This window comes from Olea europaea, chromosome 9 (genome assembly GCF_002742605.1).
Source record: "Olea europaea var. sylvestris chromosome 9, O_europaea_v1, whole genome shotgun sequence".
Taxonomy (NCBI): Eukaryota; Viridiplantae; Streptophyta; class Magnoliopsida; order Lamiales; family Oleaceae; genus Olea; species Olea europaea.
The window spans coordinates 15,425,592-15,452,002 of NC_036245.1; the positions used below are offsets into that span (position 1 = coordinate 15,425,592).

The 26,411-nt window shown below is 33.6% G+C and overlaps 1 protein-coding gene and 1 long non-coding RNA gene across 2 annotated transcripts; one reads left to right on the forward strand and one right to left on the reverse strand.

Moving 5' to 3' along the window:
- Positions 1 to 7,537: 7,537 nt before the first annotated feature.
- On the reverse strand, positions 7,538 to 13,055 carry LOC111399805. Its single transcript, XR_002703809.1, has 3 exons — positions 12,944 to 13,055; positions 12,158 to 12,217; positions 7,538 to 11,469 (listed from the first exon to the last, which is right to left on the reverse strand). It is a non-coding gene; the product is annotated as an uncharacterized LOC111399805 (long non-coding RNA).
- A 1,323-nt stretch (positions 13,056 to 14,378) lies between these two features.
- Positions 14,379 to 16,642, forward strand: LOC111400083 (pectinesterase-like). The gene is made up of 3 exons (XM_023027533.1): positions 14,379 to 15,350; positions 15,525 to 15,685; positions 15,770 to 16,642. The coding sequence occupies exons 1-3, from the start codon at positions 14,461 to 14,463 to the stop codon at positions 16,462 to 16,464; spliced, it is 1,746 nt and encodes a 581-aa protein (XP_022883301.1). The 5' UTR covers positions 14,379 to 14,460; the 3' UTR covers positions 16,465 to 16,642.
- Positions 16,643 to 26,411: the final 9,769 nt, after the last annotated feature.

The window sequence follows — 26,411 nt, forward strand, 5'->3', positions numbered from 1 at the left end:
GCAGAGAGTTCAGGAACAGAGGACCTTGAGTGCAAGGGAACAGCTGGCCCACCGCCACTTGTCCAACAGCTTCGGCATTATTGAACGATGGACTCAGATAAAACTCATTGAGGTCAGCATTAGCTTGTGCAAGGAAGTTTGGATTTACATACGGCCTAGTAAGGATTTTCTGGAAGTCTTCGAAACTAAAAGAATCATCAGATTGAGTTTGTGAAGTCGCCATTGGGAACAAAGTACAGTTTTTTAAGGTTTGCCTGAGAAACGTAGCAGAGAAGTAAGAAGATGAACAGTAAAATAGCGAGGATGAAGCGCGAAATATAGAGACGTGGTTTGGTGGTGCGATGAAATGGCGTGTCTTTTGGGTTTAGAAGGGTTTGTAACGTTACACCTTTTCAGGCTGTAGAAGGAAATAATAATTGAAATTCTTGGGAATTTCAAATATTGCTACAAAATACGAAGTGAATAAGGCAAAGATTAATAATTGATATTAATTCTGCCATACTGGGGGGTAATTGTTGACACACTAAAAGTATAGCCCAAATCAAATAGCACAAAGAGTGAAGCCCAATTGGGGAATTCAGGATAAAGGTCCAAACAGGATTATTGATGAATGCGACGGAAGCCCACGAACACGGTAACATCATCGCCCAAGCTTGCAAAATGCCCAGAATCTGAGCAAATGGAGTACCTTACGGTCGTCTAGAGCGATGACCCCGTTCTCACCCAAACCTTCGAATCGCCCAGGATCTTAACAAGTATAAAACATTATGGTTATTCAGAATAGCAGTTTATTGAAGCAGTTATTGAGTGATCTTATCACATTCCACGATTCAAGGAGTCCAAATGAAGGCGGTTGAACGACAAAGAGTTATGACAACAGTTAGAGAGCAGTTCCACGACAAGTTAGCCACCATAAAGAAAGTGGATAGTTATATAGCAATCAAGCAGTTTCCAAGTGGTTTGTCATGAAAAAATCATCAAGGGAATATAAAAGGAAGAGAAGACATAGAGAAAAGCCCCCGAATCAAACACTCTCAAACAGAGAATATGTAATTTCGATTTCTTAGTTTAAATTTAAACACTTCTTTTAGTACTCGTGTACTTGCGCCCTTTGGAGGCATTCTGTTTTATTTCCAATTGTAAAACAATCGCCAATAAAGCACCCCTTTTTGGGATTTTGTCTCAAGAGGTCTGTTCCTTACACAATCGTCTGATCCCTTTTTAATTGTTAGCAACAACCCACGCGAAACAACTGGTTTTGCGCTTCTCTACAATATGTACAACTGAGATTTCTTTCGTCCTTCCAGTACAACTTGGACACTCCTTCGGACTTTCAAGACTCCACCTCCACCAGAGAAATTATACCCTTTTGCATCCACGTACTCAACGAGATGAGATTCCTTTTCAGGTCTGGAATAATCAATTGTTCTGACCATCCTATCCTGCAACCTTAATCTAACTCGATCGATTCCAGCAACACGGCAAGACTGGTTGTTTTCTATCACAACTCCACCTTACTTGACAGCCTCATATGTCTGAAAAAAAATTTCAGTTGGAACACATATGATACGGACATGCCAAATTGAGATTCCACTCATCGTCAGGTTTAGACCCCAAGTTAGATACCACGGTCAACATCATATCACCGCCATTTGAAAAATCCTTAGCAACATTAGTCTCGTCCGAATTGCGTGATTGTCCCCTATGATTTGTAGCTAAATTACCTTTAGCTTGCAACTTATCGCAATCTTTCTTAACATGTCCTTTCCTCTTGCAGCAGAAGCAGTACAAATTGTTGAAGTTCGTCCTCGATCTACCCCTTTGTCTATCACCATAAGATACCAGAGCTTCCTCATCCCCCGATGTAGCTCCAACCAAACGCTTCATCTTCTCCTTTGATAATAGAGAATTGTAGACATCCTCAATGGTCAAAGTATTACAACTGTATAGTATGGCGTCCTGAAATGACGAATAAGAGATGAGCAGCGAACATAATATGATCAAGGCCAAGTCCTCATTGCACTAACCTCCATTGTCTTTAAATCTGCAACTATTTTCTTGAACACATTAATGTAGTCTTTCAGTGACCCTCCTTCTACCATGCGATGTGAATACATCATTTGCTTTAGAGTCAATTGCTAGTGAGACTCTTAGTCATGCATAATTGCTCCAATTTAACCACAAAGCACCGCTGTTTTCTCCTTCAAGACGTACTACAGAATATTATTCGATAAATGAAGATGAATCTACGATAAAGTCTTTCCATCCCTCCATTATTTCTTCTCCGTTATCCAATTAGCTGCATCTTCTCATAACCTAGCAAAGCATCGTTCAAATCCAACTGCGCCAAAATAGGCCCCATCTTTAATTGCCATAAAGAAAACTTTGTATTACAATCCAACAACAAAATGTCTTATTTCAATGTAGCCATCTCTAAAAAATGCCAATTAATTCATGAAGAACCTAGAGCCTAGCTCTGATACCATCTGTTAATCCCAAAGGCGACACAAGAATTAAGATTAATGACATTGTATGAAATATGTAACAAAATTACAAAGATGAAACTAGATTTAAAGTAAAGTAATCAAAGAGAGTTAAGTAGGGGAAACGATATTTTATTATAACAACGATATAGAGAGAAAATTATAACATTGCAATTTTGGCTTGAACTAAATTGAAAGAAGAAATTACTATTATAGGTACATACCATGCTGAAAAGATGGAAATAATGTGAAATAAGGAAATATTATATTTCCAATAAAATCATGTGAAAATAAGGAAACAATTTTTTTTTTTAATTTGGGTCCTAAACACAATAGATGACATAGCAGTGTTCGTCTAAGATTAGTCATGGGCTAGTTCAAAGCCAGTTTGATGTGGGCACATGATCATAGAGCATGGTGGATTGTCATGGTTCCCATTGCAAGGTTTGAGACTTGAATCCCATGTCCAAAATATAGACTTAACATATGGTTCACAAAATGTATAGACATTCTGTGAAACCAAAGTCCTGTTATGGAATTGGCTTATTAGAGTCAACATGTTGGAAACTAAGCTACACAGTAATGGTGTTGGTGGACCACTTTGTGTTAATATGGGCAATACGAATGTTTGATTGTGCTTAAAAGTAACTTCTTTATAAAGCAAGTTAAGATATACTTTCTATAAAAGTAAGTTTTGTTAGTAAAAAGTAACTTTGAAAATCATATTTGAAAAAATAAGAAACTTAGATGCAAGTTTGACTTACTTTTAAGATCAACCAAATGTACACTCAGCATAAATGGACTAAAGGTCCCGTTTGGCATCCCTTTTACTTTTGCTCCTCGTAGAAGGGCTTCCTTAGAAAGCTACCTTAATTTATGTTTAGAAATTAATTTCTAAAAGAGCTTCTTATTTCCTTAGCACTCCTAGAGGAAGTCATAATGAACTAGTTTCATCTTAAAACTCTTTTAACTAAAAGATGCACTTTCATAAAATTAGACAAACGAGCCCCTTAAAGTACTATTGTTTAAAATGCTGATATTCTATATAACTCGATTGACATTTCGACAAAAATGAAAGCAACAATTGGCTTTTTAACTGTAACAGAATTAGGATCTTTCTTAGATGCCCTTGATACAAAACTCTTCTTTAAGTATACAGCGTAGGGTTATTAATAATGAAATTATCAAAAGAAAATCATTCCCACGTTGATACAAGGTAATTTAGATAAGTAGCTTATTCCAACTGATCCAAAAGAACTCAAAATGCATTAATTGTGTGTCAATTATCATCCGTCCAGAAATGGCATAAGAACATAGTCGTGAACCAAGAAATCCATAGCCTATGGAACAATAACAAGTATGGCCAAAAATTTAGCCGGTCAAAGCATAGAAATACTCGTTCAATCTTATATAAAGGTCAAACAAAGATGCTTGCTTCATCTCAGCTTTTGTTCATAATGCTTCAAATGTCATAGTATAGTATGACAATTTTTTTACTTGCAGTATACTTTCCACACTGAAAGGCGTGGTGTCACTGTGCAGAAAGCTGATTGTCCAGTTGATGGTCTTACAAACTTGAGTTTAGCAATTGATTCGATATCAGTCAATTATCGTGCTATAATAATTCATGATCAGGGAATCAAAGATTGAGATTGATAATGATAAATTATAACATAAATAAGAATTTAATTTAATGCGTGAAAGCAAATTAGATATTTAAAAAATTGTCATGAAGTCACTTACCGAATTGAATGAAGCATAACGGAAGACATGTTCTTCATACGGAATATCATCATCTTCTCTGCATTGAAACAACTCCCTTACTGACTTAATCAATCCTCTACCAGAAATTAGCTCACTAAAATCTTCTCCCACATCATTTAAAGGTTCTCCAACTGTGCCATTGAATTCTTGAACCCATGATGCACCATTAGTTCCATTCACAAGCTATTTAAAAAATTGTCATGAAGTCACTTACCGAATTGAATGAAGCATAACGGAAGACATGTTCTTCATACGGAATATCATAATCTTCTCTGCATTGAAACAACTCCCTTACTGACTTAATCAATCCTCTACCAGAAATTAGCTCACTAAAATCTTCTCCCACATCATTTAAAGGTTCTCCAACTGTGCCATTGAATTCTTGAACCCATGATGCACCATTAGTTCCATTCACAAGCCAGTCCTCCCACCTTCTATTCTCATTATTCTTTGCATTCTCTTGTGCTTCCCTTAACTCTATGATCGCCTCAACTGGCTTTTCCACTCCTCAAACTTTTTGTTCTCAGAGAATTCATCATCACTCGAGCCCTCCTCCGAGTCCACACCCTCAAACATATCCTTATCCTTCAAAGCAAGCTAGTTCTCATCATCCTCAAGAAAAAATCTCTGCCACCAACTCATCCACTTTTAATGTCTTTTCTTGGCATTTGGAATCTGTCTAGAAGATTTTCTTCTCCCAGTACTCAAAAGAACCACGGAACTAGACAAAATATGATAGGAAAATGAATTTCGTGAACTACTATTCTTCTTGAAAAAGAATAAATTTTGACAAAAGACCATTGAATTGCTAGTCAATAACATGAATAAAATTCCACATTTTTCAGCCTCATGAAGCAAAAAAATTGCAATCTTACTTAAAAATTTCACCAAAGATGCAAAAAGAAACAATGAAATTAATCAACATTTACTACCTCAAATGCATTATTGAAATCTCATATCCATACGAGAATGCCGGTGCAGATTTCTCGTAAGAAAAATACCCATAAAAGAAACACTACTAAAAAGCAGCTTTTTACCTATGAAAAATTATCAACGAATGCAATCCGTTGGTAATTAGAAATGGATTATCCGTTGATAAAAGTTATTTACTTTCACCTGCGATAATCAACAACGGATTTTCTATTGTTAACGATGATATCTTTTTACCAACGAATATTCTATGCCTCATGTAACCCTTTAACATTTGGATATTTCACCTACGGAATATTCGTAGGTGACGTATCGAATATTATCAACAGATGCAATCTGTTGATAATTAGAAACGGATTATCCGTTGGTAAAGTAATTCACTTTGAATTACGATAATCATCAACGGATTTTCAAAGATGATATCTCTTTATTAACGGATGTTCTGTGCCTCATGTAATCATTTAACACTTGGATATTTCACCTACTGATATTTTATTGGTAATTAGAAATGGATTATCCGTTGGTAAAAGTAATTCAGTTATTCCACATCGAAAGTTTACAACAAAATCTTCGGAGTTGCCCTCTATAAATTAATTTGTGGTCCAATAAGTGGTTGAACAATATTTTGGCCTTCCAATTTGGTTAGCTAAAAGTTAAAAAATTAGAATTATTAAATAAATAATAATAACAATAATAAAAAATAAATAAATTTTTTTCCATGCCTCACACCTATGCGGCTAATTACAACATTGATTTTTACCAACTATAAGGGTAGACATTTATCAACGAAAAGTAGGTTGGTATTGATTAAAATTTTTAGCAATGAAAATTTTGTTGGTAAAAGATTCACACTTTATCAATGGAAAATTCTTTGGTAAAATGTTTACTTTTTACCTACGATAGGATCCGTTGATAACTATCAGCGACCCTCAAATTAGCAATGGATTTGCGGTTGCAAATATTCCGTTGATAAAGAGTAATATCAATGAATATCGAGATTTCGAGAACAAAAAATCCGTGCCTAAAACCATGTTTTTTAGTGGTGAAATGAAACTGACAAAAGCAGAAATGTGAGCCTGAGAAAAATAGAAAAGAAGAGAAATACAAGCACAATGATGTGGAAAAGTACTAAAATCTTTAGAGGTTTATTATTGGTGATGGAAGGAGCCAAGCAAGAGAGGATAACAGTTTTCTTTAATTCTTGTAGATATATAAGTTTTTCTACTGAATGAGGGTAATGCTATTTGTAGTCACTCATTGTTACAGTCATCCTACGTGGCGTATATGTGGTGGTTAGTGATTTGATATACGAGACAAGAAAAAACTCACACATTAATATATGAAATCACAAACTTTCATATAGGATATTATGTAGGGCGATTAATGTAGTTAACGACTATGAATATCATTTCTCAAATTTCACTTGTGGTCACTTTTAGTGAAATCACAATTGGGTCATTAAACTTAATTTAGCTTAGTATGATCACTTACCGCAATTTAGTTTCAATTGGATTACTTCAATTTTAAATTGAAATTTTACTACTATGTCAATCTCCTTCTAAATAGATAAAAATTGCTTAATTGATAGTTATAAGGTAACACGTCCCGTCCCGAATCACCCTAATGGATTAGGAACGTGACGTGCGCCGATAATATATGCTGACTTGTGTCAGATCGATCACCAAGGCTAGCTATGACTTACTACAAAATATGCGCCAAAATCAAATATTTATGAAAAATATAATACAATAGGCCCAAAACGATTACTTCATGTTTTACCAAAATGAATTGTATCACTCAATATGTCGCGTGGCTCTAATTTTAAAACACCAGGCTTCTCAAGGTATTAGGGACCAATACTACCTATAAGAAAAATCATGAAAAAATATAGGTTTATAGCTCAGTGAGTGGAAGAATTTGAAAATAATTATACTTTCTCATTTAAAATTTTTTACCCAACATCAAGTTCATATTGTTTAGTAATTCACACGATAGTAGCCAAAAATTGAGACATTCTCATAATTCTGTAAATATCATCTCATATGCATGATATAGTCATCAGCTGATATTTATACCATCATCTCATCACATCACATGTGATCCACAAAAAATGTAACCTCTGACTAAAATTTATAATCCGCCCCTTGAGCTAAGAACTTTCTTTCCTCTCCGTGAACGAAAGTCGGTCTCAAAATCTCCGATAATCAATTCTAGAACACGGTCAATGCCCCTCTGTGAACTATATGTACACGATCAAAATCATTGTCAGGTCAAAATCCCTCTATGTAGGATAGAACACTGCCAAGGCCCCTCAGTGAACTAGAAGAAATATATAATCACGGATACTTTTTTGGTCGATCTCAAAATCACATCTCACATTCCAATTCACAATGTACCGTATACAATCTTTGAAATCTTACATGTATTCTAATAAAAGATTTTTCTGTAATAACCATATAATTCGAACACATAATTGCACATACTTTGATAATATACCTAATTCATAAAACTTTAAAAATATTTAGATTTTTCCACTCACAAATCCATGAATAGAAATCTTGTTAAATTGACGAGTCATTCCAAACTTTCATGTCCCTACCTGAAATAACGATATAATTACTCAAATTAAAATCAGACAATTAAATTAATACAATTCTACCTCTCAACTTCTCAATTTCTATATTTTCTCTTGTATCTCCAATTTCCCAACTTTTCTCCTCTCTAATGATTCATCATTTAATCACAATTTCATTTTCAATTCCATTAAATCACTTGTACTTCCTTAAAATCAATACCTTATTCATATACAATCCCTATACACAATTTATTCCAATACATAAACTTCAACACTTGTCATATAACTTCATTAAAACCTTTAAAAATCCAAAAATAAGAGTTTTGAGAAAAACAGCACTATAATCCCATAATATTGAAATCTGGCACCAATTTTTTTACTTAAATCTGGCAGCAAAACCTTTGACAGAATTAGCACTATTTTGGGCAGATTTTCAAATAACACCTATGTAGGATTTTGTCTAAAAATTGCTTATAATAATTACTTAAAAATGGAGAAATCAACCCTAATTCCTTAATTTAAATGTTTAACATCATATAATCACAAAAAATTCAAATAATATGTTTCTATCTTACAAACCCATTTCAAAATTCTACTTTCTTCAACTTCAATACTCAAATAACATTTCTTTGTTATATTCCTATTTATAACCTCAAATACATATCAATAACAACTAATTATTGCTAAACTTCGAATTAAAATAAATTTTCCATAAACCCCAAAATTTTCAATTCAATATACTTATATACTTACCATTGTAAAATAAAAGAGAAATTGAAGAAGTTGAGAACCCTAACTTGAAACCTCCTCCTCTTCCTTTTCTTTCTTCTTTTCTCTTTTCTTCCCCGTCTCTCTCAGCCCTTCTCTCTTTTTTCCCAAAAATGAGAAAATGGATAATATATATGGATAAATATTGAATAATTGCAAGTCAAATCCCCCAATCTTCATACAATATCACATTTAGTTATTTCATTTCCCATATTAGAAACTAAATCCTTGGATTCCTTTATTATATCATTTCTAGCCCTCAATTACTTGAAATTACAATTTAAGTCCCATGAAAATTATTTGTTAAATTTAAGCATTTATTGACTTTGACTTTGACCAATCATAATTCTTGACTTTGACTAAAAATGAGGGGTGTGACAATCTTAACCACTTCAAAAATGAAAGCAAAAATAACGAATGATTTCTCCAACAACCTTCAACAAGGCTCAAAGTTCATTCTTTCATTAATATGCTTTGAATAACTTTCCTAAGAACCAATATATGTTATTCCCAACTTTTCATTTAAAATTTTTCATTTCTTCTTCTCTACAAATATTCATTCCCTGCAATACCCATATACATATTCCGCTTATCTTCTTCTCTTCTAATTTTCCATTTTCACTTTTCAATTATGATCATATATAACATACAATTTACTACTACAGTCTTCAATTCCTCATTCTTTTCTTTCCATGTTTCACGTTTCATTGTCAATTTAATTCTCTCAAGCACCACAATTATATGTAGAGAGAATACAATGTTTTGCACAACTTCAAATATACTTACTCATATTAAAGTAAGAAACTTAAGCTTACCAATTTCTTAAATAAAGAAAGAAAAACACAACACCTAGATTTTATCTCTATTCCCCCTTTTTTTTTTATTGGGCATCATCTCGACCACCTAACTTGTTTACCATAACTAGTATTCCATCTTCCTTGGTAGTACAATGTGATGATATGTCCTTACTGACTTTATGTAATGTATCCACAAAATCCTGTGCACTTAAATGACATGCTCAAAACTACCTCTTATCTAATAGAACATTATTTCACCTTTTACGCTCTACGTACAATAACATGTCATACATGAAATTTTTATCAAATCTTTATGATCAAAATGAGATATTCTACTCATGAAATTCAACATATAACTGACATGATAGTCATCCCAAAGGAATCACAAATAACTCTTAAAACTAAGCCATATTTATAATTTAATACGTCGTCCTCGATAACTTATAAACCAACATAATAAACCCAATAATGGCTAGAGGAAAATCAATTCACATTTTAACCAGACTATACTATAACATAATTCTGTTTATGTAAAACTGTCCTATCCCTTGTTTATCACCATTCACAATGCCTTTCATAATAAAATAACCTTTCCAAGTGAAAATCATCGTACCATATAACAACAAAATATAGTCATGTCTTGTCTCCCAAGTTGAACAAGATGATTCATCGTACTTAATTTGTTGAACCTTATTGAAAATCATTATACCCATATTTAACGATCCAATATCGATACCACTGTATACCCAACTCACAACCTTAATGGATATCCATACCTCTCTTTACTATTTTCTTTCTTTTCTCATTCTTTCGATAAATACACATACTTATACAGAACCCAATGCCATTTCTTTCCTCATATCCTTAAATTTATGGTACTATTGCATATATCATGTACACAGTGATTTAACACTAATTCATACTCTTTTCTTTCTACTCTTGGTCACTTCCGACCACACATGTCCCCAATTATATATTCCTATCAAAGTTTTATTTCCTTGAATGGAACTCTTAATCCTTCCATCTATTATTCATTTTTCCCCCACCATTTTCCTTAACTACTATACTACCATACATAATTCCACTTCACCATAAATTTCATAATCTCTTTATGTAATCATTTTCTATCACCTTGGCCCCAAGTTTCTATACCAATAAGTAACCCATTGAGTAAATTTTTTTTTTCCTCTAACCTCATTTGTCACTACCTATCTTTCTCATTTTGTAACCTATCATTTAATTGGTCAAGGCGACTAAGCCCATCCTAGACTCTTCTCAAAGTACACATGAATGTTAAGTTCCTCAATGCATAATATACATAATAAAACATTGTATTTTATTTATCAACATTCTATATAATATTATCATTTTGTCCTCTACAAAATTCTTATCATATAGCATAAGTGTACACCCACATGCTTTCTATTCTCATCCCAAACAAGTGGCTACGATTCACCACAATTATCAATAGCGCTAATGGTAATTTAGCTTCCCCAAAATAATTAAAATCCTTCACTGATTATCTCCAATTACACAAATTATATCATTTACCTGTATTTATTGGGCAAGCTATAACCAATGATTTTCCTATGTATTATGATCTAATCAACTCTTAATAGGTTACATTTACCACAGTTCCAAATCAGCAACTAATAATAATTTCAATCATCAAATCATTGCAACTATCATACTTACATACTATCCATTTCTGGATCCGTAAAAAAAATATTTTTATATCATTTTTGGTTTCATACATTCGAGCTTGAGAGCCTGTAATTTCTGCCACCACAACGTGTGACCACACGCACTAAATATGCATGATATTCCAATGCATGAACTATGAAGACTTTCATAACTTTGTAAACCATGCTTTGATACCACTCTAATACGTCTCGTCCCGAATCACTCTAATGGACTAGGAACGTGACGTGCGCCGATGATAGATGCTGACTAGATGTTAGATCCACCACCAAGGCTGACTATGACTTACTACAAAATATGCGCCAAAATCAAATATTTATGAAAAATATAATGCAATGGGCCCAAAACGATTACTTCTTGTTCTACCAAAATGAATCGTGTCACTCAATATGTCGTGTGGCTCTAATTCTAAAACCACCAGGCTCCTCAAGCTATCAGGGACCAATACTACCTGTAAGAAAAATCGTGGAAAAATATGAGTTTATAACTCAGTGAATGAAAGAGTTTGAAAGTAATTATACTTTCTCATTTAAACATTTTTACCCAACATCAAGTTCATATCGTTTAGTAATTCACACGATAGTAGCAAAAAAATGAGACATTCTCATAACTCTGTAAATATCATCTCATATCCACGATATAATCATCAGCTGATATCATACCATCATCTCATAACATCAAATGTAATCCACCAAAAATGTACCATCTAACTAAAATCTATAGTCCCCCTTTGAGCTAAGAACTTTTACTACGGGCCTTTGGCCCTCTCCATGAATGAAAGCCGATCTCAAGACCTCTGGTAATCAATTCTAAAATACGGCCAAAGTCCCTCTGTGAACTATATGTACATGATCAAAATCAATGTCAGGTCAAGACCCCTCCGTGTAGGATAGAACACGGCCAAGACCCCTCAGTGAACTAGAAGAAATACATAATCATGAATACTTTTCTGGTCGATCTCAAAGTCACATCTCATATTCCAATTCACAATGTATCGTATACAATCTTTGAAATCTCACATGTATTATAATAAAAGATATTTTCGTAATAACCATTTAATTCGAACACATAATTGCACATACTTTGATAATATACCTAATTCATAAATACTTTAAAAATATTTAGATTTTTCCACTCACAGATCCATGGATAGAAATTTGGCTCAATTGACAAGCTATTCCTAGCTTTCATGTCCCTACCTGAAAAATGGTATAATTACTCAATTAAAATTAGACAATTAAATTAATACAATTCTGCATCTCAATTTCTCAATTTCTATATTTACTATTACATCTTCAATTTCCCAACTTTTCTCCGCTCTAATGATTTATCAACTAATCACCATTTATTTTCAATTCCATTAAATCACTTGTACTTCCTTAAAATCAATACCTTATTCATATACAACCCCTATACACAATTTATTCCAATACGTAAACTTCAACACTTGTCATATAACTTCATTAAAACCTTTAAAAATCCGAAAATAAGAGCTTTGACAAAAACAGCACTATAATCCCATAATATTGAAAGCTGGCACCAATTTCGTTATTTAAATCTGGCAGCAAAACCTTTGACAGAATTAGCACTATTCTGGGCAGATTTTTAGAAATAACACCTATGTAGGATTTTGTCCAAAAATTGCTTATAATAATTACTTAAAAATGGAGAAATCAACCCTAATTCCTTAAGTTAAATGTTTAACATCATATAATCACAAAAAATTCAAATAATATGTTTCTATCTTACAAACCCATTTCAAAATTCAACTTTCTTCAACTTCAATACTCAAATAACATTTCTTTGCTATATTCCTATTTATAACCTCAAATACATATCAATAACAACTAATTATTGCTAAACTTCGAATTAAAATAAATTTTTCATAAACCCCAAAATTTTCAATTCAATATACGTATACTTACCATTCTAAATCAAAAGAGAAATTGAAGAAGTTGAGAACCCTAGCTTGAAACCTCCTCCTCTTCCTTTTTCTTTCTTCTTTTCTCTTTTATTCCTAGTCTCTCTCGGCCCTTCTCTCTTTTTCCCCCCCAAAAATGAGAAAATGGATAATATATATGGATAAATATTGAATAATTGCAAGTCATTTTCCATAATAGAAACTAAATCCTTGGATTCCTTTATTATATCATTTCTAGCCCTCAATTACTTGAAATTACAATTTAAGTCTCGTGAAAATTATTTGTTAAACTTAAACCCTTATTGACTTTGACCAATTATATTTCTTGACTTTGACAAAAAATGGGGGATGTGACACAAGGCAACAAATTTCTAATAATCGCTAGTGGTATAGGAATTTACTACTACGCCACATTGCACAATTATAACATGTTGTCGTAATTCTTATTTTACATTTCATTTCTTAGGTTCCACATACCGATACGTAGAAAATCAATTGTCGTATGAATGCCAATTGAGCAATTTTCCATAACTTTTAAAGATGATACGTGACACAGCACTAATTTTGTGTCCTAATCAAGCAAATTAAATTTCAGTAATCTAATGAAACTTTCGGTGAAAGTTCTGCCGATGAAATTTCTTGATATATTTTCTATTTTCATTTCATATTATCTTTGGGAATTATGTTACCTTTTTCCTTTTACTTTTTATTTAGTTAGCGTTGTAGGTTTTGTAATCGAAATATTAAAATAGATGCCAACAAAATACTTTGATAAGATAAACAAGGGTTTCGAGCTAAGTGATCGATACGTGGAAATAATTTCTTTTCGAATGGAAGATCGACCTAATCTCAAAATAAACTTTTCGATTTTTCTTGTTTGCCTTTCAATAAAACTCCTTACTATTTAAATGCCAAAATCAAAATTTAATTTTAAACATATATTTCGCATTATTCAATACTATGACTATACGTCAAAAAATCATAGTAAACCAAAAAGAGAATACAACAAATCTGATTGAGTAACTCAACCATTGATGTATCGCTCTTTTTACGAACTTTTTAAATTTTTAACCTTTACTGATTTTTCCTGAAAAAAGAAGAAGTGATTTTTAAGTTCACACATGCACTTTTAGCATGATGGTACTTATGAAAAATTGTGATTGAGATAGAAGAGTAGGCACATATATATGTAAGGAGAATTACAGAAGGAGAAGAAAAATCGCTACAAATATGTTATAAAGGCACGTTTTCCATCATCAATTGTCTAATCCTTAACTGAATACTATTTTAGTGAGAGGACCTGAAATTTCTCCAATCCATCTCTTGCTAAATCATGGAACCAAATTGCACTATTTTTATTACTAAAAAAAGGAGAAGAAAAGGCGAAAAAATAAAAACCATAAAAAGAAGAGGTAGAAACTAAAAGGTAGGAGGAAAAACTTCTACATTCTTACTGCCTTGGCTTTTGAGTCTAAGAAGGCCAAGGCAGAGTTTTTTCTTCCTCATTTGCAAATAAGCAAAATGGCGTTCCAAGATTTCGACCTGATTACAGAACGACGAAAGCAAGAGAGGCAACAGAAGATAAGGAAAAGGATCACAATTGCTATTGTGTCTAGTGTTGCCATCCTCCTCGTAGTTTCTGCTGCAATTGGTGTGGTTTTTTTCAATCAAAAAAATGCGGATACTTTCAATAAGGAACCAAAGAATGCAGCCCCGAAGCCTCTGGTCACAGCAGAAAAGGCTGTGAATGCAGTATGTGCAGTTACAGATTACAAGGAAACATGTAAGTATAGCCTTTTGAAGACAGTCAAGGGTAATGCAGCCACTCAACCAAAAGAAATCCTCAAGGCCACAATGGTTGTTGTTTCTGAGGGGATTGATGAAGTTATTGATCATTCCAAGACTATCAAATTTGACACACCCCTTAAAAAGGCTGCATTTGATGATTGTTTGGAACTTCTAAAAGATGCCAAAGAAGAATTAAATAGTTCCATTTCAACTATTAAGGGCACGGATTTGGGCAAGATTTCCTCGAGAATGCCTGATATTAACAATTGGTTGAGTGCAGTAATGTCTTACCAACAGACGTGTATTGATGGATTCCCTGATGGAGAGGAGAAGGCTACAATGCAGAAACTCTTGAAAACTGCCAAGGAACTTGGCAGCAATGCCTTAGCCGTTGTCTCACAAGTTTCATCTATCTTTTCCAAACTTCAAGTACCTAATCTCAAGAGAAATCTTTTGGCATATGAGGATGGATTCCCCACATGGATAAATGAGGAAGATCGAAGAATTCTTAAAGCTGATGACCCAAAGCAGACTGCAAACGTGACCGTGGCAAAAGATGGTAGTGGAAACTATACAACCATCATGGCAGCATTAAATGATCTACCTCAAAAATATAAAGGACGGTATGCAGTGTTCTTTCTTTTTTTTTTTTTTTTTTTTTTTTTTTTTAACCCAGGTTCATTTTTTTTTTTTTTTTTTTTTTTTTTACACCCCTTTGTCTTAAATTTTATGTAAACTGATTTAAATTTTCTCGTTCTCTTACTTGGAGATGTTTTTAATTAGTGATAATATTGCAGATATGTTATTTACATCAAAGAAGGCGTTTATGAAGAGAATGTTATAGTTACTAAGAAGATGGAAAATATTACCATCTGTGGCGACGGTTCCCAGAAAAGCATCGTCACTGGCAAGAAAAATTATGTTGATGGGGTACCAACATTCCAAACTGCAACATTTGGTACGTAATTAGGAAAAAGAAATTACATGTTTTGGCCATAATTTATAATTCAGAAACTTAATAATCGCGCCTGTGTATTGGCAGCCGCACTAGGTGATGGATTCATGGCCCAATCCATCGGATTCAGAAACACGGCTGGTCCAGAAAAGCATCAAGCAGTGGCTCTTCGTGTGCAGGCTGATCGCTCAATTTTTCTTAATTGCAGAATGGAGGGGTACCAGGATACCCTCTACGCTCAAACTCACAGACAATTTTATCGAAGCTGTTACATTACTGGTACAGTAGATTTCATATTTGGTGATGCAGCAGCTATTTTCCAGAATTGCATGATATATGTGAGAGAACCGATGGATAACCAACAAAATATCGTTACAGCTCAAGGAAGGGTAGACAAAAGGGAAACCACTGGGATTGTGCTGCAAAACTGTCACATTTTGGCAGATGATAAACTCATGTCCGAGAAGGCCAAAATCAAGAGTTATCTTGGCAGGCCATGGAAGGAGTACTCGAGAACCATTATAATGGAAACGGAGATTGATGACTTGATTCAGCCCGCAGGTTGGCTAGAATGGAGTGGTGACTTCGCCCTCAAGACTCTCCATTACGCGGAATACAACAACAAAGGCCCAGGATCTAGTACTTCTGGCAGAGTCAAGTGGCCGGGTTACAAAGCAATTAAGAGGGAAGATGCCTTGAAATTTACTGTTGGTCCCTTCTTGCAAGGCAATACTTGGTTGAAGTCTGCACAAGTTCCCGTGCATTTTGGGTTGTTCAGCTGAAGTGTCTGGTTTACTTACTTGAGTACAAAAACAGGGAATTCGAGATTAGGATATTCTTTGGAGATAGAGTTATGCCAATAATATCGGTGTTCATTTCGTCGCCAGAATTTTATCTCTTTGTGCTTGTTATTAATTTATTCAAGGCATAAATGAATAGATGATTATGGTATTTATCTAATTGTCAGGCTCCAAGTCATTTCCTGTCCGAAATGCAGCTGCATTGCATCCCATAACAGTGAAAAAAATGATTATAGAATACAGTACTTTAAGAAACATCTTTGTGTTGTTTCCTAATTGGATTTTTCTTAAAACAAGGGTCAAACATTATTGTTTCTTTAATATGAAAGTGATCTCTGCCGCCAACTTATCCCCTTTGAATGTGTTTTCTTGACATTTCGAATTAGCCCGCATGATTTTTCTCCTCCCATAACTCTACAAATTATGACAAGAAAATGAAATTTGTGTACTAGTACTCTTGGAAAAAAACTAAATTTTGCCAAAAGACCATTGAAGTGTTCATCAATTACGTATGAAATTCCAGAGTTTTCAGCCTCATGAATAAAAAAAGTCATATATTGCTAATAAAAATTCAACCAAGATACAATCGAATCAACCATCATGCACTGCTTACAAATGAATTATCACAATCGCTTATCCACACAAGATTGATTGTGCTTTTCTTGAAAGAAAAATACCCAGAAAAGAAAATGAAATTGACAAAGTTCTGAAATCCGGTGAAATATGGAAAAGAGGAGAAATACAAGTACAAAGACAAACTGACAAAAGAACACAAAGAACTTTAGGAGTTTATCTGTTCATGATGAAAGAGGCCAAGCGGGAGAGAATAGCAGTTTTGTTTTGATACTTGCAGGGAAAATTTCCAGTACTTCCAGATCATGGATTTTCTAGTACTTCCTGCCATTGTAATATATGTCTAATAATATTTTGATATAAATACGTTTAAGCCATTTTTGAGGCTTCATTTTTCTTCAGCAAACTGTTAGGGAATCATTTATTCCCCGATCAGTAGAGCTTGTAAATTACCATAGCTCTGATTTTACCGTTTCCATTTCTAAAGTGTCACGTAGCGACTACTTAGACGATCAATTGCCGTATGGATGTCAATTAAGCAATTTCCATCTAAGTTCAATGATCTATAGGCAATCGGCTAAATGTCTATGGCTGCAGATGGAATTTACCTATTTTGGTCAATTTAACATTTCATATTATTTTTTGCTTACCATATTTTTAAAATTTATATATTATATACTGTATATTTGTCATTGGTAACAAAAATCACATTTTGTGGAGGAAAAATAAAAATATTCACTAATGTTCCATTATAAATGGTTACTGCTGCTGCACTCAGAAGTGCAAATATGCTCGTTGCTGCTTCTACACTCATAAGATCCTTCCTGGTGACAAACAAATTTTGATTGTTAATTTCTGTGAATATTACCCCTAAGGATATAAAAATGAAATACAATCTATAATGCAAGCATAAGAAATAATCACCTAAGCCAATTATAAAAGTATATCAACGAAGGCTTGAATATGAAATTAATCTCGCTGTCCTCAAATGTTGTTTGCTTCCTTTCCAATGCATTTTAAAGATTTCTAGAAAATAGGTTGTAGGATTAAATAAGCCTTGATAAGAAGAACACCAAAAAGTAAAGGTGTATCTTCACAATGAACAAATGAAAATTGGAAGAATTATGTGATAAATTTTCTCAATATTGGAAGTATAATTTTGGGATAAATTTCAATGGAACTCAATATTTCTTTCTTGTACTTGGATCACCTATTTATAGCGTTGGCAAGTTTTTCACGAAATGGTGCAAAATAATGATGCAAAGCCACCAATTTCAAATAAAAAAGGTCAAAAACAGCTCACAATGGTCACAAATATCAACCATGCGACCGCATAGGCTATAGTCATGCGATCGCATGGTTATAGTTTTGCCAGCCCTCCCATTTTCGGGAAGGCCTCATGCGACCGCATGGGCTTAATCCATGCGGTCGCATGGTTAAGCCATTTTCTTTCTTTGATTTTTAACAACAAATAAATAAATTCCAACAATCCCTCACTTGTTCAAAATCTGGATTAATCACATAATGAAATATCAACACTTATTCATAAGAATTAGATATCTTTAGATTTGAATCTATTCATAGTATAATTCTCGTAAAGTATTATCAGAATTCCAGATGGCTAGTGTGCCTTGAACCAATTATTCTTTGTAACAATACCGATGAAATCACACACACAAGTGTTAAGCTTTTCACTAGTTCCTCTAACTTACTTAGTGCTAATATATCCTTGCACTAATCATATTTCATTGAACTTTTAAAGAGAGAAAACTCCAACTCTCTAATGAGGCGGCACCACCTAGAAGTTCACATAGGTGAAGTTCTTTCAGTATCTTTGTTACTTTTACAGATACTTGTACTCCGTACTAAACTTCATTAAGAGTTTATTTTAACTCATCCCTCTAACAGTCTTAACCAACACTATTTTCAAAGATAGTACTAGATATATTTAATAGTGTTGAATCCATTCACTTATCGAATAACTTCTTGTTACCTCTTGAACATATCTATATACTAATTTAGTATATTTTGGTGAGGTTGCAGTTATTGATGGATCTATTTGAGGAGTTTTAATCTCACTTTACTTGATGTTGATCTCACTAACTCTTTTGTGAGAGGTTTTGTAAAAGGATCGGCTAAGTTTTCACTAGACTTAACAAATGTAAGAGAAATTTCTCCATGCTTGATTAATTTTTTTACATACTCGTGTCTTAGACTCATGTGTCTAGACTTTTTCATTGTATACTATTTATATGCTCGAGTTAGAGTGACTTGACAATCACACAAGCTAGGAATAGAAGAAATGTCATTTAAATCTAAAGGTATTTCATATAATAAATCTTTTAGCCACTCAACTTCTTTCCCAATTTCGGCCAATGCTACAAACTCTGATTCCATAGTTAATGAGTAATACAAGATTGTTTCTTAGACTTTCAAGAAATTGCACCATCTCCAAGAGTGAATATCCAACCTAAAGTAGATTTATTCTTTCCTGCACTCGATATCCAACTTGTGTCGGTATATCCTTTCAAGATTTTAGGAAATTTTGTATATTGTAGCCCAAGATTTTTGGTTTTCTTTAGGTAACCAAGAACCCTACGATGGCCTTTCAATGTTCTGAACTTGGATTACTAGTAAACCTACTTAGTTTACCTATATCAAATGCTACATCAAATCTTGTACATTTTAATGCATAGATAAGACTTCCAATTGCACTTACGTATTCTATTTGTGCAATTGCTCTACATTCATTTTTTATCAATTTAATATTTGGATCTATAGAAGTGTTAGCCTCTTTAATATTCAAATGTTTGAATTCGTTGATCACACTCTCCACATAGTGTGATTGGCTTAATGTAAAACCCCCAATATCCTTTTTAACTTTGATACCAAGTATAGTATCAACTTATCCAAAATCCTTCATTTTGAAAGTAGAGGATAGAAACAATTTTGTTTCTTTAATCCTGTTTATATTATTGCTAATGATTATCATATCATCAACATATAGACATACTAATGTGAATATATTATCATTCACTTTCATGTAGAGGCATTTATCCACCGAATTGTGATTAAATCAATTTGACATTATTTTAGAGTCAAATTTCTCATGCCACTTTTTGAGAGCTTGCTTTAGTCCATATAAGGATTTAATTAATTTACACACTTTATGTTCATTTTTCGGTAGAACGAACCCTTCTGATTGTTCCATATAGACCTCTTATTCGAGATCTCTATTTAGGAACGCCGTCTTGACGTTCATTTGATGAACATGTAGATCATAAATGCATGCTAACGCAAATAAGATCCTGATCAAGGTTTATCCTAGCTATGGGTGCATATGTGTCAAAGTAATCAGTTCCTTCTTCTTGATGATACCCTTTAGCTAGTAATCTAACCGTATAGGTATTAAGATATCCATTGAAATTGTATTTCTTCCTAAACATCCACTTGCAACCAATAGCCTTAGATCCTGCTGGCAAGTCAATTATTTCCCTAGTGTTATTTGAAATAATAAAATTCATTTCGTTATTTATGGTTTCTTTCCAAAACATGCAATCTCTAGATTGTAACGCTTCCTTATACATTTTAGGATCACTTTCCACTTGAAAAATAAAGGGAATTGTTCTTACAACATCCTTCCTATCTCCTTTTGTTAAGTAAAAAAAAAATAAGTTGGGGATCTATTTCACCTGATCCTAAGTTCTTTTCTTTTCTAATTCTTTTACTTCTTCGAGGTTAAACCTCTACATCTTTTATGGATGTCTCTTCTAGTGAGCTTCTAAAGATTGAAATATCATTATTATTATTTTCAGATTTCCTAGCCACCATTATATCCTCGAAGAATTTCACATCTCTTGATTCTATGACAACATCTGTTTCTAGATTCAATAATCTATAGGCTTTGCTGTTGAGAGCATATCCCACAAAAGCACATTTGATACCTCTAGGACCTAACTTGGTTCTCTTAGGATTCATATTTTTACAATATGCAAGGCACTCCCACACTTTAAAATAACTAATATTTGGTTTTCTTTTTTTTTCAGATTTCATATGGAGAAATTTTATTCTTTTTCATAAGAATCATATTTGTTATATGGCAAGCACTAAGTAAGGCTTCACCCTATAGGTTAAAGGATAATTCAGAATTTAACAGCATTGCATTTATTATTTCCAAAAGAGTTCTATTCTTTCTTTCTGCTAATCCATTTTGTTCCGGTGTTCTAGGTGCAGAAGCTTGATATGTTATTTCATTTTGTTCACAAAACGTGTTAAATTCATTAGAAAAATATTCCTCACCTCTATCACTTCTTAAAGTCTTTAATTTTTTTCCTAATTGATTTTCAACTTCAATCTTATAAGTCTTAAAGGCACTAAATGTTTCATTCTTATGTTTTAACAAGTACACATAGGTATATCTAAAACAATCATCAATAGAAGTAATCTTATTGTTCTTACTACACTATGAAATGACTTCTTAATCATTTTTTATTTAACACACGTTTCACATTTTTTCAAGTTGTCCATATCACATTGTATTAATCCACATTTAGTCATTCTTTTCATAGTATTAACTCCTATATGTGCTAATCTACCGTGCTATAAATTAAATGAATGAGTAACATACTCAAAAGATTTAGTTTTATTTGAGTTATCTTCAATAGTACATAGTTTAACCATTCATTCGGTGGAATATTTCTTTCCAACAACGTGTTCATTATAGGTTAATACAAGCTTTCAAATTGAAAAACAGATTTAATTCCAAGTTTTCCCAAAAGTACAACACTTGCTAAGTTTCTATTCATTTCCAGTACATGCAAGACATTTGGCAAGGTGATTTTCTTTCCCAAAGAGAAATGAGTTCCACATTTCCTTTGCCAGACACTTTTGATCTTCCTTCGTTTCCCATTTGTATCTCTTGATTGTTTTCAATGTCATGATAAGTTTTGAAGAGAGACTTATCATAACATACATGGATTGTAGCGCATGTATCGTACCACCAGCTCAAAACTTTGCCTTGGATTGCATTAATTTCGCTCCCCCGTGGTGATAATCTCATCAACGGAGTTCACTTGTCATTCTTTCTTTTGTTGTTTCCTATGCTTACAATCCTTAGCATAGTGTCTCAATTTTTCACAAACATAGCAAGGTCCTTTGGTTTTATTTTTGAACTTTCCTTGATCCTTTCTTGGATCAAGAAATTTTTCTTTCGTTTTAAATTTGTTGGATTTGTCCACATTGTCCACGACATTGGTTTTTGAAGTGCCATCATAAGAATTTTCAATCTAATCTCTTGCCCTTGATTCTTCCTCAATGAGAAGATGTTTTGTATATCTTCCAAAGAAAAGTCTTCGGAATTGTGAAGAATTTTCTTCCTATATTCTTTCCAAGAACCGAAAAGTTTTGCAATAATTGCTCCCACTTGGAAAGTTTCGGAAAGTTTGATTTTCACAGCTTTCATTTTGTTTACAATTATTTGTAACTCATGTACTTAAGGCAATAACGATATATTATCCAAAAATTTGTAATCAAAATGCTTAGATATTAAGAACTATTTGGTACCTTCCTCCTCAGCTTTGTATTTGATTTCTAGCTCGTACTAGATTTCTTTTACCAATGTGGTTTAGGTGTAGAGATCGTAGAGGCAATCGGATAATGCATTTACGATATGGCCACGACATATCAATTTGTCATCTTCCCATTTCTTCCTTTCTATGCAGATTTCTTCGGCATCCTTGTCGGTTGCATTGGGAATGCGCTCTAATTTTGGATCTAGCACATAGAAGAACTTCAAGGCCATTAATAGAAATTTAAGTTTGTCTTGCCATCTTGTAAAATTTGCACCATCGAATCTGTCCAAGCGTGCCATGTCTTGATTCATTATTTTGATAGTAGCAAGAGTAGATTCCATCTCCATTGCAATAATATTAACAAATAACGTTTGAGAATGTTGAAAAAATAATGGCAATGGGGAAGAAAATTATAAAAGTATATTGACGAAAGCTTGAACACGAAATTAATCTCGTCATCCTCACGTTATTTGCCTCCTTTCCAATGCTTTTTAAGGATTTTCGGTAAATAGTTTGTAAGATTAAACAAGTCTTGATAAGAAGAACACCAAAAAGCAAAGGTGTATCTTCACAATGAACAAGTGAAAATTAGAAGAATAATGTGATAAATTTTCTCAATAGTAGAAGTATAATTTGGGGATAAATTTCAATGGAACTTAATATTTCTTTCTTGCACTTGGATCACCTATTTATAGGCCTTGGCAAGTTTTTCACGAAATAGTGCAAAACAAGAATGAAAAGCCACCAATTTCAAATAAAAAATAGTTAAAAACGGCTCACAACGGTCACAAATATAGCCTATGCAATCGTATGGTTATAGCTTTGCTAGCCCTCCCATTCTCGGAAGGGACTCATGCGACCGTATGGGTTTAATCCACGCGGTCGCATGGTTAAGCCATTTTTTTCTTGATTTTGAACAACAAATAAATAAATTCGAACATATCATCACCTCCACTGCCTCACCATCAATCCAAGTCCCGTGTAAAGAAGCACTACAACTTGAAATTTCCCAAAACCTACCTTTGCAAGTGCTCATTCTCAACAATATCCCAATCTGCCAAATTTATACACAAAAATTATATAGAATTTCACTGTTCAACCAACTAATTTGGAATAAACAAGACGGACCCTTTTCATTTTCATTTTTTATTTTTTCAATTCTTATGCAGCTAAAGTAGTACAAATATTACAAGTTCTAGGAAGAGAGGAAAAAAATTGCAAGTGATAATTGAATAGTTGAACGTAAGAAAGAATAGGGGTTTAATAGCTGCATTTACCTCATTGTTCATTATGAAAAATTCATAGACAGTTTATGGAATTTATATAAGATTGTTGACATATGGACGTGATGATCATTATTTTGTTGTCCTTTTTTGGTTTTTTGGCCTATTTTTATGTAACAAATATCTCCGCCTCAAATATGAAATTATTTGTTGGACATATTGTTGTCAAACGACCTCCCTGGCGATGATGTAAACTTGATTTAATTACCCGTCAGCATTGACACTATGACTGAGCGATATATCGATACCAAAATTAGAACGACCCGACCTAAGAAGTAATTGGACCATTTGAAGCAAACAATTATGTTGTGTTGCTCGAGGGCCAATTATCTACCTATTTGGATGACTAGTACCACTTGAGGCCCACTCTATGAACCACTTAAATTGTATTGGGCCAATGACCCATTACTTAGACCTAATAATCTTATCTTATTGGGCATTTGATCTACCTATATTTACTTGTGTTATACATGGCCATTACAAGACTTTGTGTTCTCTAGGTGATTTCTCTTTGGCTGATTCTCTCTACCTCTTCTCGACATCCCTTTATGGTGATTTTGTTTCTCCTTTGTGGTGGTCTCTAAGTGAAATAAAATATAGCAATGTTAGGTGAAAATTTTGTGGAGTTCTTCGATCGTTTGATTGTTGGTATTGATTGGGTTTTGGTTAACTGAGCTTGTAAAAGCCTTAGTGGTTGAAGATTGGAGTCTCTACAACTGGTATCAGAGCTTAGGGTGTGGAATTTTAGCCAAAATCCTATTAAAATAGAGAGAGTCGTTCCCTTCAAACTGACCAAACCTAAAATCTCAAATTACTTCCAAATGAGACCTTTGTTGGACAAATGGAGGTTGGACGCACGATTAGCAGGCCGAAGCACTCCCTATGAAGTGGGGCTTGGAGGCGATGACCAGCTACTGGACAGCACATGGCTTACGTGGCGGCGCATGGGTGGACTTACGGCAATATTTTTTCTATCATTCCACTTATTTTAACCTCCAGAACATACTGATATGTTTGCTTTAGTGTTTCAGGTTGCGCAGAAAAATTTGGATAATTTTACCTCTGGATATCAACCTATGTTTGTGGCTGATCAGAATTGTTAAATTTGCTGAATGTTTAGGGCCAATAGTGGTGGCCCTAAAGCAACAAATTCTCATCTCTCCATTTTACGGACTCGGATAGGTCCGCTTGATAAATTGGCTTAACCCATTTAATTTTTAGCATTAGCACGTCACTGTGTGGGGGTGACAATAGGGTTGTGGTAACCATGAAGGGTTAACATTGCTTGTACTAAAAATCAGGATTACTTGCCCTTAACTGTTTGATTGAGTACTTGTCTTTTGGTTACATTAATGTTTCGCTCTTAGTGATAATTGCCATGAAACTGGTTATTTGTTAGACATATCCTTTTGTTGCATTGTCATTTTCGTTGCTTACTAATTCCGTTAGAATATCGAGACTTTATCTGTTCAAACATTCCCTTGATCTAAGATCTTGAGTCTTACGAAACCCTGAGAATCTAGAATGGAGTATACTATCTGTGACCCTAGGACTACTTTGTGTGGTTTAACTGTGTTTTGTACATTTTGGCTGTTCTGTGAAAATGACAAGTCATAACTTTGATTTAGGGAATCTTTAACGAAAATGTGATTTTTCTATCTACCAACAAAAAATGAAAGGTATTTTAATCCAACAAAAAGTTTCAAAACCCATTGAAGGAAAATTTCCAACTGATTTTTCAAAAGAACAAAAGGAAGAAATCGATGAGTTTGCTTATACCTCAATCATTTTACACTTGTCTAACACCGTTTTGAGAACGGTGAGTAAACTAAAAATCACCAAAGAACTTTGAAAAAAATTGAAATATCTGTATTTGCTCAAATCTACACTGAGTAAACTTTACCTGCTCGAACCTTTTTTAACCTTTAAAATGAATTCTTCAAAGGATCTCGATGACAATTTAGATGTGTTTAACAAATAGGTGCAAGATATTGTTAACTGTGATAAGGTTGTGTCTGAAACCTATAAGGTTATAATGTTGCTCAATTTTATTCCTGATTTGTATAAGGAAGTTAAAAACATCATTAAGTATGGTAGAGATAACTTGACACTTGAAATTGATTTAGATTCTCTTAAAAGTAAAGAGATGGAAATATAGGCTGAAAAACATGATAAAAAAGTGGTGAGTTACATATGATCCGGGGTTGAACTCAATTTAGGCAAAATAGTAGTGATGGATACCAAAGTAGTGGCGAGTCGAGTAGTAATAGATGGAAAAAGAAGGGCAGGGTAGGTCTAGATCAAAGTCTAGGACTAAGGCTAGAAAATGCTATGGTTGTGAGGACACTGGTATTTTATAAAGGATTGTCATAAGGAGAAGTGTAAGCTAAAGGTTAAGGAGAGAAATGAGGTCAACGTGTTATCCTCTACTTCCGATATAGATAACGGTGAGTTCTATATAATTACAAATTTTATACACTGCTAAATTGAATCTAGCTGCTAG

Coding starts and splice junctions, on each gene's coding strand:
- LOC111400083 (XM_023027533.1), top strand. CDS start 14,461: ATGGCGTTCCAAGATTTCGACCTGATTACAGAACGACGAAAGCAAGAG. Junction 15,351..15,524: donor CCTCAAAAATATAAAGGACG/GTATGCAGTGTT, acceptor ATAATATTGCAG/ATATGTTATTTACATCAAAG. Junction 15,686..15,769: donor ATTCCAAACTGCAACATTTG/GTACGTAATTAG, acceptor GTGTATTGGCAG/CCGCACTAGGTGATGGATTC.